The following is a 15,663-nucleotide window of genomic DNA, read 5'->3' on the forward strand; positions in this document are numbered from 1 at the left end:
TGATAAACTTGGATTAGCTAACACAACGTGCCATTGGAACACAGGAGTGATGGTTGATAATAAGGGGCCTCTGTACGCCTATGTAGATATTCCACAAAAAATCAGCCATTTCCCGCTACAATAGTCATTTACAATACAACATTAACAATGTCTACAGTGTATTTCTGATCAATTTCATGTTATTTTAATGGACAAAAAATGTGCTTTACTTTCAAAAACAAGGACATTTCTAAGTGAATCCAAACTTTTCAACGGGAGTGTATATACTGTATGTTTTTGGAATGCTTATTCAGATCGACGTAGGGAACGGAGGGTGGAATGGGACGGTTCGATCCGGTCTCCTAGCCTCAGCCTTAATTTAAGAGTGTAAAAATGGAAATAGCAATTGCAGTTTTCCCATTTCAAGTACAATTCAGTTCCATTTGTGCAATACAATTCAATAATCAAATTCAACTTACGTTGGCACTAATATCACTCCATATCAGACTTGGGAAGTTTTTGTTTCCTCTGCAAATGGAAATGGAACCTTTGACATGCAGGTATGCATGTACAGTTGAAGTCGGAAGTTTACATAGACCTTAGCCAAATACATTTAAACTCAGTTTTCCACAATTCCTGACATTTAATCCAAGTAAAAATTCCCTGTTTTAGGTCAGTTAGGATCACCACTTTATTTTAAGATTGCGAAATGTCAGAATAATAGTAGAGAGAATGATTTATTTCAGCTTTTATTTCTTTCATCACATTCCCAGTGGGTCAGAAGTTTACATACACTCAATATAGTCTTCCCTGTGGCTCAGTTGGTAGAGCATGGTGTGTGCAACGCCAGGGTTGTGGGTTCGATTCCCACGGGGGCCAGTACAAAAAAAAACAACACATGAAATGAAATGTATGCATTCACTACTGTAAATGTGCATACAAGCCTTCCCTGTAGAGCATGGTGTTTGCAACGCCAGGGTTGTGGGTTCGATTCCCACGGGGGGCCAGCACAGAAGAAAAAAAAAAAAATGTATGAAATGTATGCATTCAATACTGTAAGTCGCTCTGGATAAGAGTGTCTGCTAAATGACTAAAATGTAAAATGTATTTGGTAGCATTCCCTTTAAATAGTTTAACTTGGGTCAAATATTTTGGGTATCTTCCACAAGCTTCCCACAATAAGTTGGGTGAATTTTGGCCCATTCCTCCTGACAGAGCTGGTGTAACTGAGACAGGTTTGTAGGCCTCCTTGCTCACACACACTTTTTCAGTTCTGCCCACAAATTTTCTATAGGATTGAGGTCAGGGCTTGTGATGGCCACTCCAATACATTGACTTTGTTGTCCTTAAGCCATTTTGCCACAAGTTTGGAAGTATGCTGGGGTCATTGTCCATTTGGAAGACCCATTTGCATCCAAGCTTTAACTTCCTGACTGATGTAATGAGATGTTGCTTCAATATATCCACATAATTTTTCTTCCTCATGATGCCTTCTATTTTGTGAAGTGCACCAGTCCCTCCTGCAGCAAAGCACCCCCACAGCATGATGCTGCCACCCCCGTGCTTCACGGTTGGGATGGTGTTCTTCGGCTTGCAAGCCTCCCCCTTTTTCCTCCAAACATAACGATGGTCATTATGGCCAAACAGTTCTATTTTTGTTTCATCAGACCAGAGGACATTTCTCCAAAAAGTACGATCTTTGTCCCCATGTGCAGTTGCAAACCGTAGTCTGTCTTTTTTATGGCGGTTTTGGAGCAGTGGCTTTTTCCTTGCTGAGCGGCCTTTCAGGTTATGTCGATATAGGACTCGTTTTACTGTGGATATAGATACTTTTGTACCTGTTTTCTCCAGCATCTTCACAAGGTCCTTTGCTGTTGTTCTGAGATTGATTTGCACTTTTCGCACCCAAGTACGTTCATCTCTAGGAGACAGAACGCGTCTCCTTCCTGAGCGGTATGACGGCTGCCTGGTCCCATGGTGTTTATGCTTGTGTACTATAGTTTGTACAGATGAACGTGGTACCTTTAGACGTTTGGAAATTGCTCCCAAGGATGAACCAGACTTGTGGAGGTCTAAAAAATGTTTTCTGAGGTCTTGGCTGATTTCTTTTGATTTTCTCATGATGTCAAGCAAAGAGGCACTGAGTTTGAAGGTAGGCCTTGAAATAAACAATTGTTGAAAAAATTATTTGTGTCATTCACAAAGTAGATGTCCTTACCGACTTGCCAAAACTATAGTTTGTTATCAAGAAATTTGAGGAGTGGTTGAAAAACGAGTTTTAATGACTCCAACTTCTACTGTATTCATAAACATTGTGTAATATCTAGAATATTAGATATAGAAGGCTTAGAACCTGTGGTTTGAATAGATGTTACAATATTTCGGCCTGTGGGATGGACTGATGTATATACTCTGTCCTCCATTACTAGTGACCTGCCCCCATGAGAGGCATGTGAGTGATCCAACAGGATAGCGTGGCTATAAAGTGTTAGAGACCAGAGACTGGGACACTGGACCATTGAGTATAGGGAAGGGAGAGAGAACCACGGCAGCATTGTTTGTTGGTGGCTGCAAAGGCTGTCAGTTGCCAAGAGTAGCCGGTGATCAGGGTTTGGGCATGGTCAGAGAGAGCATTGTCTGAGCAAAATGTGTGGGTCATGCCCCTGATGTCACGCTGTCCATTCAAAGGACTGCAAAGGAGAAGAAATGTCCCTGTGGAAGGGAATGCTGTGATTGTGACAGACGAGGTCACTTCAGCTTAGCATAGACACATTACACTGGCAGTTGTGATACAGCATCGACGGACTGGCCATAGGGCATTCTGGCAAATGCCAGTGTATCTGTCTAAATGTAGATTTTTTGGTGCAGAATGGCTATTATTTGGGTAATAACGAGGGGCCTCATGGAAAACAATGGGCCAGAATGGGGGCCTCTAGGAAAAAAATGGGCCAGTGTGTTATAAATGCACAGGTGGATTTTAGGTCCTAGTCTGTTCCTGTGGTACAGTGTCACTAAGGCTGAATGTAAGGATGAACTATAGATTTACATACAGTGCTTTCAGAAAGTATTCATACCCCTTGACATATTCCACATTTTGATGTGTTACACCCTGAATTCATAATTTTTGTCATCCATCTACACAATATACCCCCATGTTTTTAGACTTTTTTATACACTTGGCACCAATATAGGCTATCTCAAGTGCGCTATCAATCCCCACCTGTCTGGTAAATAGCGATGTAGTGCCGCGTCAAAACAGAAGGTGGTAGCAGGTTACATACCTTGTCAAGCTCATCGTGTAGCTCCGAAAGAGTTGGCCGTATCAACTTATCTCCAAGAGGCGCTTCTGTTTGTCGGTAGAAATCGATGTTTGGGACAGCATCAATTGTGTTATGGCCAAATGTTCGCATATAATACGTATTTGAGTGGGTATCTGAAATGTTAGTATGACCGCTTGCGGATGAACGATGGCTGCCCGTGCTCCTGACAGTGTCACCATTCTGAGCCACATCAGATGCGTCCGTCCCTATTCCACCTGAATCAAGAAACTTGACTACGCTAAATCTCCCTTTGGACTCCTCTCCACCTGCCGACCCCTTACTACCAGTCGTACCCGTAGTTCCATCAGTCCCTCCCGATGTGCGCTCTCCAGATGTGACGGGTCCTAACTCCGTTACCTCTGTCACCTGAAACCTGCTTTGCCCTGAACCCGCTGTCTTGAGAGCTGGTTTCTGACCTGAAGGTGATGACATGTCCGCTGAGTAGTTATCACTGTATAATCAGATGTATTGCAGAAAATTGTTTTAAAAAGGACCATTTAAATTCCTTCCTTCAGCAATGTATGTATGCATCAGTACTCAAGCCAAAGCTGCGCCGTGTGCATCTATCTACCCAATCCACGCTCTCCTGTTCTGGACCCCAACAGTGATGCCTCGAGTGTGGGTTGAATGTTCTGAGAAATTAGCAACTCTGAGTACGTCACCCGCCAACACGAGGTCTAGAGGTCGCAGGGCAGCACCAGGGAGCAAACAGGCAAATGTGTCCATGCGCTTTTCGTGTGCGCTTTTCAACCGCAGACACCCCACTAAGATTATTAGTTTTGAATGTATGTGAAATTAATATTTTATTATCCTGTATAGTTGTTCATTCACAGAACTCTAGTCAGGCAACTATTTCACTATTGATTCCAATAGAAAACAAGTGCTACATTGTAAACCTTACTATAACTCCCTAACTCATTAAATAAATTGAGTCGTGGCTACTCAAACATCTCCAACTGTCTGTAGAAATCAAATCATATAAGTGGTACTCACTCAGATGTCAATAAAAAATGTTAGCACTTCATTTTTTGTGAGGAATGTTAACAAATATAAGGTCATTGAGTAACTATATAACTTTATCTATCTTTGTCCTGCTAATCTAAAATGAACATTTTTGCAAGTTAGGATTATTTAATAGTTTAAAGTCAATTTAACATTTATTCAAAAAGTTGTTCTTACTTGATTCTATTGTTTTACGTCTTTACTTATAATGATAAAGTATTAGTTAGACACATTGATATTTGAGTAAAACACACTTGATTTATTTTTGTTGTGTTGATACGCAAATTATGAATACTTAATAATTTTATGTTCTTGCAACAACTTCCCTCGTTTTAATAGAGGATTGTGGGTAATTACATGTTTTGGACTTTATGATACTTTTACTCAATGTTGTATGCATGTTTGAAGAAAGATAACTATATTTCTAAAATAGTATTAAACAGTTCGTTGCGCTATGAGGTGTAATGGATCATAATGAACGGATATCAAAACCGTTGGGCAAATTGACGTTCAATAATATGCTCAACAATCCCTGCAAGGTAGGTTAAAATTTCAAATCGTCAAATACATAAAACAATGTTAAACATTAAGACACGGCCACTGAAAAATACTAATCAGAAATGCTTACTTGATTTAACAAATTTACAATACTTGAAAAAAAATGAGTAATGAAAGTTAATAATCTAGGTAGAAGGGACCCTAAATGTGTATGTTTTAGACAACAAATATTAATGTTCAAGTAACTTCAATCGTTATAATTCAGAATACATAATGCAAATTAGTGTACACAAGTTCATAAAACAAAAAAAGTTATGTAATTACAACTTAAAAAGATAACCATAACGAATATTTTGAGTTGGGTCGCTCGAATGGTTCTATCGCTTTCCACAAACATTTTTAGTTAGCAGAACTAATTCTATGTTTTACAGTGTAGACAGATATGCATAGTATTTATTTTATTTATGTAGAATTATTGACTTAAATAAAAAATGTAACGCCGTTCAATAATTATGAGTTATACTCAATAAAAACAAAGGAATCTTACAAGCCCCACACTCTCAAATACTCATGCATTCATATTCAGACCCTAGTCAATGGAACACAATGTTGTCAGTACTGCAACCACATTAACATAGTGAACAACAACAGTCTTTCACTGTCTGGTACTTGATGATTGTGAATAGAAAAGCTCTCCATACAATGATTCTATAAAACAAAAGTAAGGACTCTATTTTTATTTAGCCAACTGAAAAATAAAGTAGGGGGGAAGATGACTGTGTAGGCTAATACTACTGTAATAACAATGCAAGTCGATCATTGCAGGTAAATTGATTGAAAAACCGCCATCATATTTCTGAAACAAACAAAGAGGGCAGTGTCCATTTAAGAATTGTATTACTGTTTCAATACTTTAACAATTCAGCATTAGAATGTTTCAATCAATTGCTTGTAAGAATAACTTTGAGTTGTCCTCAATTTACTTTTACTTACTAAAATACATTTTCTGTTTCTGAAGCTGAACTCTGGACATTATATCCCTTTGCATCATACATCAATTTAGAAAGAAAAATTAAATGAAAAGTGATGCCTCTTAGCAAGTGTGTCTGTCCATCGAGTCCACAATGGCACAGTACCAGTATTTGTCAATACTAGATACCACCATGTCCAACCCTCTGAGTGAACAATGTGGCAGCTCAGACAATTTCAATCATGGTCAGAAGTGTAGAAATGCTTTGTCCAAGTGGAAGCGACCCCAGAAGTATCATCATGACATTTCAGGTTGCTGTCTGTAGTCCTGAAACTCACAATACATGATTTTGAGGTGAGAAGGACTGCTTTGCAAGACTGCATGGTTGGTTAAGTGACAATAGATGTACATCACCTCCTACTGTGACCAACAAAGTGGTTGCTTACTGCCACCTAATTGATGAACATGTACAAGACTGAAGGAACCCAAGCAGTCTGACAGGATACTCTTATAAGGGTTGGTATTCATGATAAGGATCTGTATAATTACTTTTAGACACATTCAATTCTGCAACCACAAAGACCTCATTACATAAGAGTAAACTATTTCAAGCTGTAAGATGTTTAAAGAAAAGAACATTGGGGAATGACATTTCCTTACATATTTATTGAGGGAATATCTGACTCCATTCCAAACGTTCCCCTATTCTCTTAGGGAGGCTGGTACAGTTGGCGAGCTGTGACCACAACTGTTGTACCTGAAAAAGTGAGAGGCGTTGTGAGCCTCAAGGCCTGTCTGTGTTGCACTGAATGCAGAGTGCTGTAATACCCCACCTCTGTCCTGGCCATGACACAGATGCATGCAGCCCTTGAAACACAGGCTTTCCTCCTGTGGTCCATGAGGAACCTCAGCCAGTGCCTCATTCTGCCCAGGGAGGGATAAACAAATATAGAATAACTTCATTTTCCCCAGAGGAAACTGTATATCTGCTATGCACATATCCATAAAAAATATATTTTTTAAAGAAAAATACATCCTACTCAATATTTTAGGTAGAGTTAAATGACTTTGCAACACTTAATTATATGCTTTGTGAGAATAACGTCAGGAAGTCTACTGATACTAAGGTTTTCACATGTATTTTAATATAATATTTTGTTTGTGTTTATTCGTTTGTAATGTTTTAGGTTACAAAAAATTATATGTAGTTTTACAAATTGTAACACATTTGAACTTCTTACCTTTCACAATGTATGGAATTTCAATAAAGAACAATGTTGTTTTTTATTATGGAGAGGAGATGCCTCGCGAAATGATGGCCTCAGCTTTAGCGAGAGTCTTTGGTTCTTCATATCTTGCTTCCATTGCATTACATAGAGTTTAGGGATCATTGGATGTTTACTGAAGAACTTTGGGGCATGAGAAAATAAATCCATTAGAAAAACATATAATAACATTATTATGAGAATGCGTCACACAGCAAATTTCTCATTATCACACATTTTGTTTTGTACTAAGAGTGCTCTACTTTTGAAAACTAAATAACAATGGTGATGTTTGAGCTTATGGGTTTATAATACACTGCTCCAAAAAATTAAGGGAACACTTAAACAACACAATGTAACTCCAAGTCAATCACACTTCTGTGAAATCAAACTGTCCACTTAGGAAGCAACACTGATTGACAATAAATTTCACATGCTGTTGTGCAAATGGAATAGACAACAGGTGGAAATTATAGGCAATTAGCAAGACACCCCCAATAAAGGAGTGGTTCTGCAGGTGGGACCACAGACCACTTCTCAGTTCCTATGCGTCCTGGCTGATGTTTTGGTCACTTTTGAATGCTGGCGGTGCTTTCACTCTAGTGGTAGCATGAGACGGAGTCTACAACCCACACAAGTGGCTCAGGTAGTGCAGCTCATCCAGGATGGCACATCAATGCGAGCTGTGGCAAGAAGGTTTGCTGTGTCTGTCAGTGTAGTGTCCAGAGCATGGAGGCGCAACTAGGAGACAGGCCAGTACATCAGGAGACGTGGAGGAGGCCGTAGGAGGGCAACAACCCAGCAGCAGGACCGCTACCTCCGCCTTGTGCAAGGAGGAGCAGGAGAAGCACTGCCAGAGCCCTGCAAAATGACCTCCAGCAGGCCACAAATGTGCATGTGTCTGCTCAAACGGTCAGAAACAGACTCCATGAGGGTAGTATGAGGGCCCGATGTCCACAGGTGGGGGTTGTGCTTACAGCCCAACACCGTGCAGGACGTTTGGCATTTGCCAGAGAACACCAATATTGGCAAATTCGCCACTGGCGCCCTGTGCTCTTCACAGATGAAAGCAGGTTCACACTGAGCACATGTGACAGACGTGATAGAGTCTGGAGACGCCGTGGAGAACGTTCTGCTGCCTGCAACATCCTCCAGCATGACCAGTTTGGCGGTGGGTCAGTCATGGTGTGGGGTGGCATTTCTTTGGGGGGCCGCACAGCCCTCCATGTGCTCGCCAGAGGTAGCCTGACTGCCATTAGGTACCAAGATGAGATCCTCAGACCCCTTGTGAGACCATATGCTGGTGCGGTTGGCCCTGGGTTCCTCCTAATGCAAGACAATGCTAGACCTCATGTGGCTGGAGTGTGTCAGCAGTTCCTGCAAGAGGAAGGCATTGATGCTATGGACTGGCCCGCCCGTTCCCCAGACCTGAATCCAATTGAGCACATCTGGGACATCATGTCTCGCTCCATCCACCAACGCCACGTTGCACCACAGACTGTCCAGGAGTTGGGAGGAGATCCCTCAGGAGACCATCCGCAACCTCATCAGGAGCATGCCCAGGCGTTGTAGGGAGGTCATACAGGCACGTGGAGGCCACACACACTACTGAGCCTCATTTTGACTTGTTTTAAGGACATTACATCAAAGGTGGATCAGCCTGTAGTGTGGTTTTCCACTTTAATTTTGTGTGTGACTCCAAATCCAGACCTCCATGGGTTGATAAATTGGATTTCCATTTATTATTTTTGTGTGATTTTGTTGTCAGCACATTCAACTATGTAAAGAAAAAAGTATTTAATAAGATTATTTCATTCATTCAGATCTAGGATGTGTTGTTTAAGTGTTCCCTTTATTTTTTTGAGCAGTATATATTTGATGGTAAACTCAGCAAAAAAAGAAACGTCCTCACTGTCAACTGTGTTTATTTTCAGCAAACTTAACATGTGTAAATATTTGTATGAACATAACAAGATTCAACAAATGAGACATAAACTGAACAAGTTCCACAGACATGTGACTAACAGAAATGCAATAATGTGTCCCTGAACAAAGGGGGTCAAAAGTAACAGTCAGTATCTGGTGTGGCCACCAGCTGCATTAAGTACTGCAGTGCATCTCCTCCTCATGGACTGCACCAGATTTGCCAGTTCTTGCTGTGAGATGTTACCCCACTCTTCCACCAAGGCACCTGCAAGTTCCCGGACATTTCTTGGGGGAATGGCCCTAGCCCTCACCCTCTGATCCAACAGGTCCCAGACGTGCTCAATGGGATTGGGCTCTTCGCTGGCCATGGCAGAACACTGACATTCCTGTCTTGCAGGAAATCACACACAGAACGAGCAGTATGGTTGGTGGCATTGTCATGCTGGAGGATCATGTCAGGATGAATCTGCAGGAAGGGTATCACATGAGCGAGGGGATGTCTTCCCTGTAATGACAACAACCTCAGTCCGATGATGCTGTGACACACCGCCCCAGACCATGATGGACCCTCCACCTCGATCTCGCTCCAGAGTACAGGCCTTGGTGTAACGCTCATTCCTTCAACGATAAACGCGAATCCAACCATCACCCCTGGTGAGACAAAACCGCGACTCATCAGAGAAGAGCACTTTTTGCCAGTCCTGTCTGATCCAGTGATGGGTGGTTTGTGCCCATAGGCGACATTGTTGCCAGTGATGTCTGGTGAGGACCTGCCTTACACCAGGCCTACAAGCCCTCAGTCCAGCCTCTCTCAGCCTATTGCGGACAGTCTGATGGAGGGATTGTGCATTCCTTGTGTAACTCGGGCAGTTGTTGTTGCCATCCTGTACCTGTCCCGCTGGTGTGATGTTTGGATGTACTGATCCTGTGCAGGTGTTGTTACATGTGGTCTGCCACTGCGAGGACGATCAGCTGTCTGCCCTGTGTCACTGTAGCGCTGCCTTAGGCATCTCACAGTATGGACATTGCAATTTATTGCCCTGGCCACATCTGCGGTCCTCATGCCTCCTTGCAGCATGCCTAAGGCACGTTCATGCAGTTGAGCAGGGACCCTGGGCATCTTTCTTTTGGTGTTTTTCAGAGTCAGTAGAAAGTCCTCTTTAGTGTCCTAAGTTTTCATAACTGTGACCTTAATTGCCTACCGTCTGTAAGCTGTTCCACAGGTGCATGTTCATTAATTGTTTATGGTTCATTGAACAAGCATGGGAAAATGTGTGATATGCACACCTCTTGGAGGAGGGAATGCAACACCCTGCTACACTCAACTCCCCGTGGAGTGAAAGAGGTATGTGACTGTAGGTGCGGGTAAGGATGACAGAGGCAGCATATATTACCGTTTACAGGGAATTTATTTCCTTCACATGGTAATTTGGGGAAAAGGGGCTGGACGGAACCAAAGCAAAGAAAGGAAAAGTTAGAGCCCCCTCTCCTACCTTAACTTCAACTTACCTAACTAGCACCAACTGGCGCACTAACCAAAATACAGGGGATGGTCCACCCAGGTCTTACCTAGTGTGCATAGTAGAGGTCGACCGAGTATGATTTTTCAACGCCGATGCCGATTATTGGAGGACCAAAAAAGCCGGTACCGATTAATCGGCCAATTTTTTTGAATTGTTTTATTTATTTGTAATAATGACAATTACAACAATACTGAATGAACACTTATTTTAACTTAATATAATACATCAATAAAATCAATTTAGCCACAAATAAATAATGAAACATATTCAATTTGGTTTAAATAATGCAAAAACAAAGTGTTGGAGAAGAAAGTAAAAGTGCCATGTAAGAAAGCTAACGTTTAAGTTTCTTGCTCAGAACACGAGAACATATGAAAGCTGGTGGTTCCTTTTAACATGAGTCTTCAATATTCCCAGGTAAGAAGTTTTAGGTTGTAGTTATTATAGGAATTATAGGACTATTTCTCTCTATACAATTTGTATTTCATATACCTTTGACTATTGGATGTTCTTATAGGCACTTTAGTATTGCCAGTGTAACAGTATAGCTTCCGTCCCTCTCCTCGCTCCTACCTGGGCTCGAACCAGGAACACATCGACAACAGCCACCCTCGAAGCAGCGTTACCCATGCAGAGCAAGGGAATCAACTACTCCAAGTCTCAGAGCGAGTGACGTTTGAAACGCTATTAGCGCGCACCCACTAACTAGCTAGCCATTTCACATCGGTTACACCAGCCTAATCTTGGGAGTTGATAGGCTTGAAGTCATAAACAGCGCAATGCTTGAAGAATTGTGAAGAGCTGCTGGCAAAACACACGAAGGTGCTGTTTGAATGAATGCTTACGAGCCTGCTGCTGCCTACCACCGCTCAGTCAGACTGCTCTATCAAATATCAAATCATATACTTAATTATAACATAATAACACACAGAAATACGAGCCTTTGGTCATTAACATGGTCAAATCCGGAAACTATCATTTCGAAAACGAAACGTTTAATATTTCGGTTAAAATACGGAACCGTTACGTATTTTATCTAACGGGTGGCATCCCTAAGTCCAAATATTCCTGTTACATTGCACAACCTTCAATGTTATGTCATAATTATGTACAGTTCTGGCAAATTAATTACGGCCTTTGTTAGGAATAAATGGACTTCACACAGTCCGCATAGATAGAAATGGTGAGTGTCTCCATTTTCAATTTGTGGACCTTATTGGAAATGATCTCAATATTATTGTTTTGTACGCTTTAGAAACAATGGTTTCTTTATCTCAGGGAAAGTCAGATTGCAGCACTCTGGCTTGTGCAGGATGAGTTTTTTGGTGAACATTCTTCAGATGGTGGGGGTTTTCAAATCTCACACTCTGGATTGGGAAAGGATGAGAGCTGTCAAGGCAGACAAAGACATGACTGAGAGAGGGGTATTCCTCACTTTGCTGCCTGGTATCTCCCTCCTTATCGGTTTGTTTCAGGTGAGAGATCACAAAATACAAGATGGGTATCACCTAAGCCCGACAAGACGTAAATACGTCTTATCATAATGTTACAATTGTTTTAACAAGCGGCACCATTAGTTGTGGTAATAATATGTTTCCAGAATATCGTGACACAAGCCTCACTTCATGTAAATATCAGACTTTACAGAACAATAACAATGTATTCTTTGTGTTAATTTTGTAAGCGTGTCGAGATGCTTCTCAACCTGACATGCAAAAAGTACTGAAGCCTATCAGGACCTGCATGACCAGTTTCAGGTAAATTAATTAATAGTGGTTGGAGCAGTGATCCACATTCCTTCTCCTACACTTAGAAAAAAATATGTTATCTAACTGAACCAAAATATAAATGCAACATGCAACAATTTGAAAGATTTTACTGAGTTATATTTCATATAAGGAAATCAGTCAATTTAAGTAAATTCATTAGACCCTAATCTATGGATTTCACATGACTGGGTATACAGAGATGCATCTGTTGGCCACAGATACAGTACCTTACAAAGAAAGTAGGGGTGTGGATCAGAAAACCAGTCAGTATCTGGTGTGACCACCATTTTCCTCATGCAGCGCGATACATCTCTTTCGCTTAGAGTTGATCAGGCTATTGATTGTGGCCTGTGGAATGTTGTCCCACTCCTCTTCAATAGCTGTGCGAAGTTACTGGATATTAGCAGGAGCTGGAACACGCTGTCATACTCATCAATCCAGAGCATCCCAAACATGCTCAATGGGTGACATGTCTGGTGAGTATGCAAGCCATGGAAGAACTGGGACATTTTCAGATTCCAGGAACTGTGTACAGATCCTTGAGACATGGGGCTGTACATTATCATGCTGAAACATGAGTTGATGGCGGTGGATGAATTGCACACAATGGGTCTCAGGATCTCGTCACGGTATCTCTGTGCATTCAAATTGCCATCGATAAAATGCAATTATGTTCGTTGTCCATAGCTTATGCCTGCCCATACCATAACCCCACCGCCTCCATGGGACACTCTGTTCACAACATTGACATCAGCAAACTGCATGATGACGAGCATGCCTATGAGCTTCCCTGAGACGGTTTCTGACAGTTTTTGCAGAAATTCTTCAGTTGTGCAAACCCACAGTTTCATCAGCTGTCCGGCTGGCTGGTCTCAGACAATCCCACAGGTGAAGAAGCTGGATGAGTAGGTCCTGGCCTGGCATGGTTACATGTGGTCTGCGGTTGTGAAGTCAGTTGGATGTACTGCCAAATTCTCTAAAATGATGTTGGAGGTTGCTTATGGTAGAGAAATGAATATTAAATTCTCTGGCAACAGCTCTGGTGGACATTCCTGCAGTCAGCATGCCAATTTCAAGTTCTCTCAAAACTTGAGGCATCTATGGAATTGTGCTGTGTGACAAAACTACACATTTTAGATTGGCCTTTTGTTGTCCCCAGCACAAGGTGCACATGTGTAATCATCATGCTGTTTAAATCAGCTTCTTGATATGCCACACTTGTTAGGTGGATGGATTCTCTTGGCAAAGGAGAAATGCTCACTCACAGGGATGTAAGCAAATTAGTGCACATAGTGTATATTTCCACACTATGAGGTTGGAATAAGTGTGAAATTGTGAAAATAATGATAATGCCATTTTAGTATAAGAGCTGTTTGAAAACTGTCGTGGAAATTCAGTACTGAGAGAGACTTGGTAATTTCGTCAAACAATCATCTATTATTTAATATCGATTAATTATTGCAATAATGAAACCGTCAGCCCAACAGTATTGACTGACTGTTAGGCTGAGAGCCTAACTCAAGATGAAAAAACAGATATTATATAGGCCCTAAAAAATGCTTAGTCAGTCATTTCTAACCTTCCCATAAGCCACCTTGGTTATCTACACAGTATGGTGTTTTACCCCTAACCCGGCTTAGTTTCCCAGATGCCAGGAAGATGAGACAATGAGGCATTGCTCTAAACTCTTCCAGGCTCTCTCTATCTCGGATCACAAACACCACAAGTTGTCTATGGAATGCTGGCTTTTAGGTTTTTATCACCAAGTCATTGTCAGCTCAAGCTATCTCTAGCAGACTAACTGCAGGAAGCTGGAGTGGGAACCATCTCTTTACAAAAACATTATTAAACAGAACTTATTAACTTATTACTTGCTAACTATTAATATTAAACAAATCAGGTAAATATGTAATTTTTCTATCACATTCCCCCATTTGAGAATTCTCTCAGCTTAAAAGTAAAATTAAAAGGTTTTAAAATACATTTGTTCTATTTAGTGCCTAATGAACATGACCCAGGTCAAGCATCATGATTCCACTATGTATAATTCCACCATAACCTTAGCATAAACCTGCTATAGTTCCTGAGTATTATCTTTATCATCAAAAATTGCAATTTGGCAATGGATATAAATCAAGTAGATTAGGATCAGTTTCACTCTGAGAATAGTCTCAACATAGTACACAACTTAACACACACCAATACTGGCAGAATGTACGTTTATATTAACATACAATATAATCACCTTATAATTAACCCAATTAACTCTCTCATCAGGGTTATAATTACAGATCAGTATCTCAATGCATTATTAACCTAAATCACTATACATTTTGCAGTGTAGACCTCCCCCATCAACCTCATACCCCAAATAACAATTTCAGACAAGTCTAAATCAATTACGGGCACAGTTGACCAACCCGCTCCCCTCTCCAGCACTCAATCTTCTGGCATTTCTTCATTCTTCAGACAGCTTCACAGTTCAAAGTGGATGGCCCATGATAATGTCCCAATTTCAATGTCTCACCTGAACCCCACCACAACTCATTATGTCTTGTCAATTGCCAAACAAGTATACCAACGATATGAGAACGGATCTCTCTCTCCATGCTCACTCCAAGTGGACTTCTGTTTCACTCCTGAGAGAAAAAGGCAGTTGATACTTCAACTGGATGCTGTACACCGGTTGCTGGCTCAGACTCAGTTCTCTCGATAGAAGTGGTGCAGGACAGGGCAGTAGTGAATGCCATTTCTTCAGCTGGTTAGAGGGGGTTTTGAGGTCCACACCATTTGGTCAAATTATTCTTCCTATGCATCTAGATACCATCTCCACTATAACCTCGAGAAAGGACAAATCAGAACAACAATTCAGTTCAGTTCATTTCTGATTCAGGAAATCCAGACAAGCATTTCAAGAAATCCAAACAAATGATCTACTGTATGACAAATTATTACTACTACCGATATTCTTAATGCAAATCTTTAAAGCACATGTCAAAGAAAAATGTAAAAAATATCACATTCTGTTTAAACAATGTTTCACATTAACATACTGTCAACCTCATCGCAGAGTCATAGGATCAGGAAATTATCCCGATCATCCAGCAGACACAATCTGGTGAGATTTATCAAAACAAAAACACAACAATACAAAATACACTCCTTCCTATATCACTCAAGGTGTGTAAACTTCAATCCAAAACCTCCATAAATGTGTAATTCCCCCATTTTGACACATGACTCACCATAGTGACTAATGTGTAAAAACATCAACCCTGCATATCCAATTCGAATTACTAGCCTTAATAACTCCATAAAGAAAAAATGTTACCCATAACTTGATTCAAGAAATGGAAAAATAGACTAGAGACACGTCTATCCTTCTCGTAGTCCTATTAGTTGTAAAACTTC

General features: G+C 40.9%; 1 protein-coding gene across 1 annotated transcript in view; it reads right to left on the reverse strand.

Moving 5' to 3' along the window:
* The window catches only part of LOC106587038 (solute carrier family 12 member 2), a 47,824-nt gene extending 43,868 nt beyond the window's left edge, over positions 1-3,956 (reverse strand). Inside the window, exon 1 of the mRNA XM_014174894.2 lies at positions 3,261-3,956. Within this exon, the coding sequence (XP_014030369.1) occupies positions 3,261-3,731 (471 nt within the window). The 5' untranslated portion in view covers positions 3,732-3,956. The remainder of the gene's footprint in view (positions 1-3,260) is intronic.
* Between the last annotated feature and the right edge of the window lie 11,707 nt (positions 3,957-15,663).

This window comes from Salmo salar, chromosome ssa26, assembly GCF_905237065.1.
Source record: "Salmo salar chromosome ssa26, Ssal_v3.1, whole genome shotgun sequence".
Taxonomy (NCBI): Eukaryota; Metazoa; Chordata; class Actinopteri; order Salmoniformes; family Salmonidae; genus Salmo; species Salmo salar.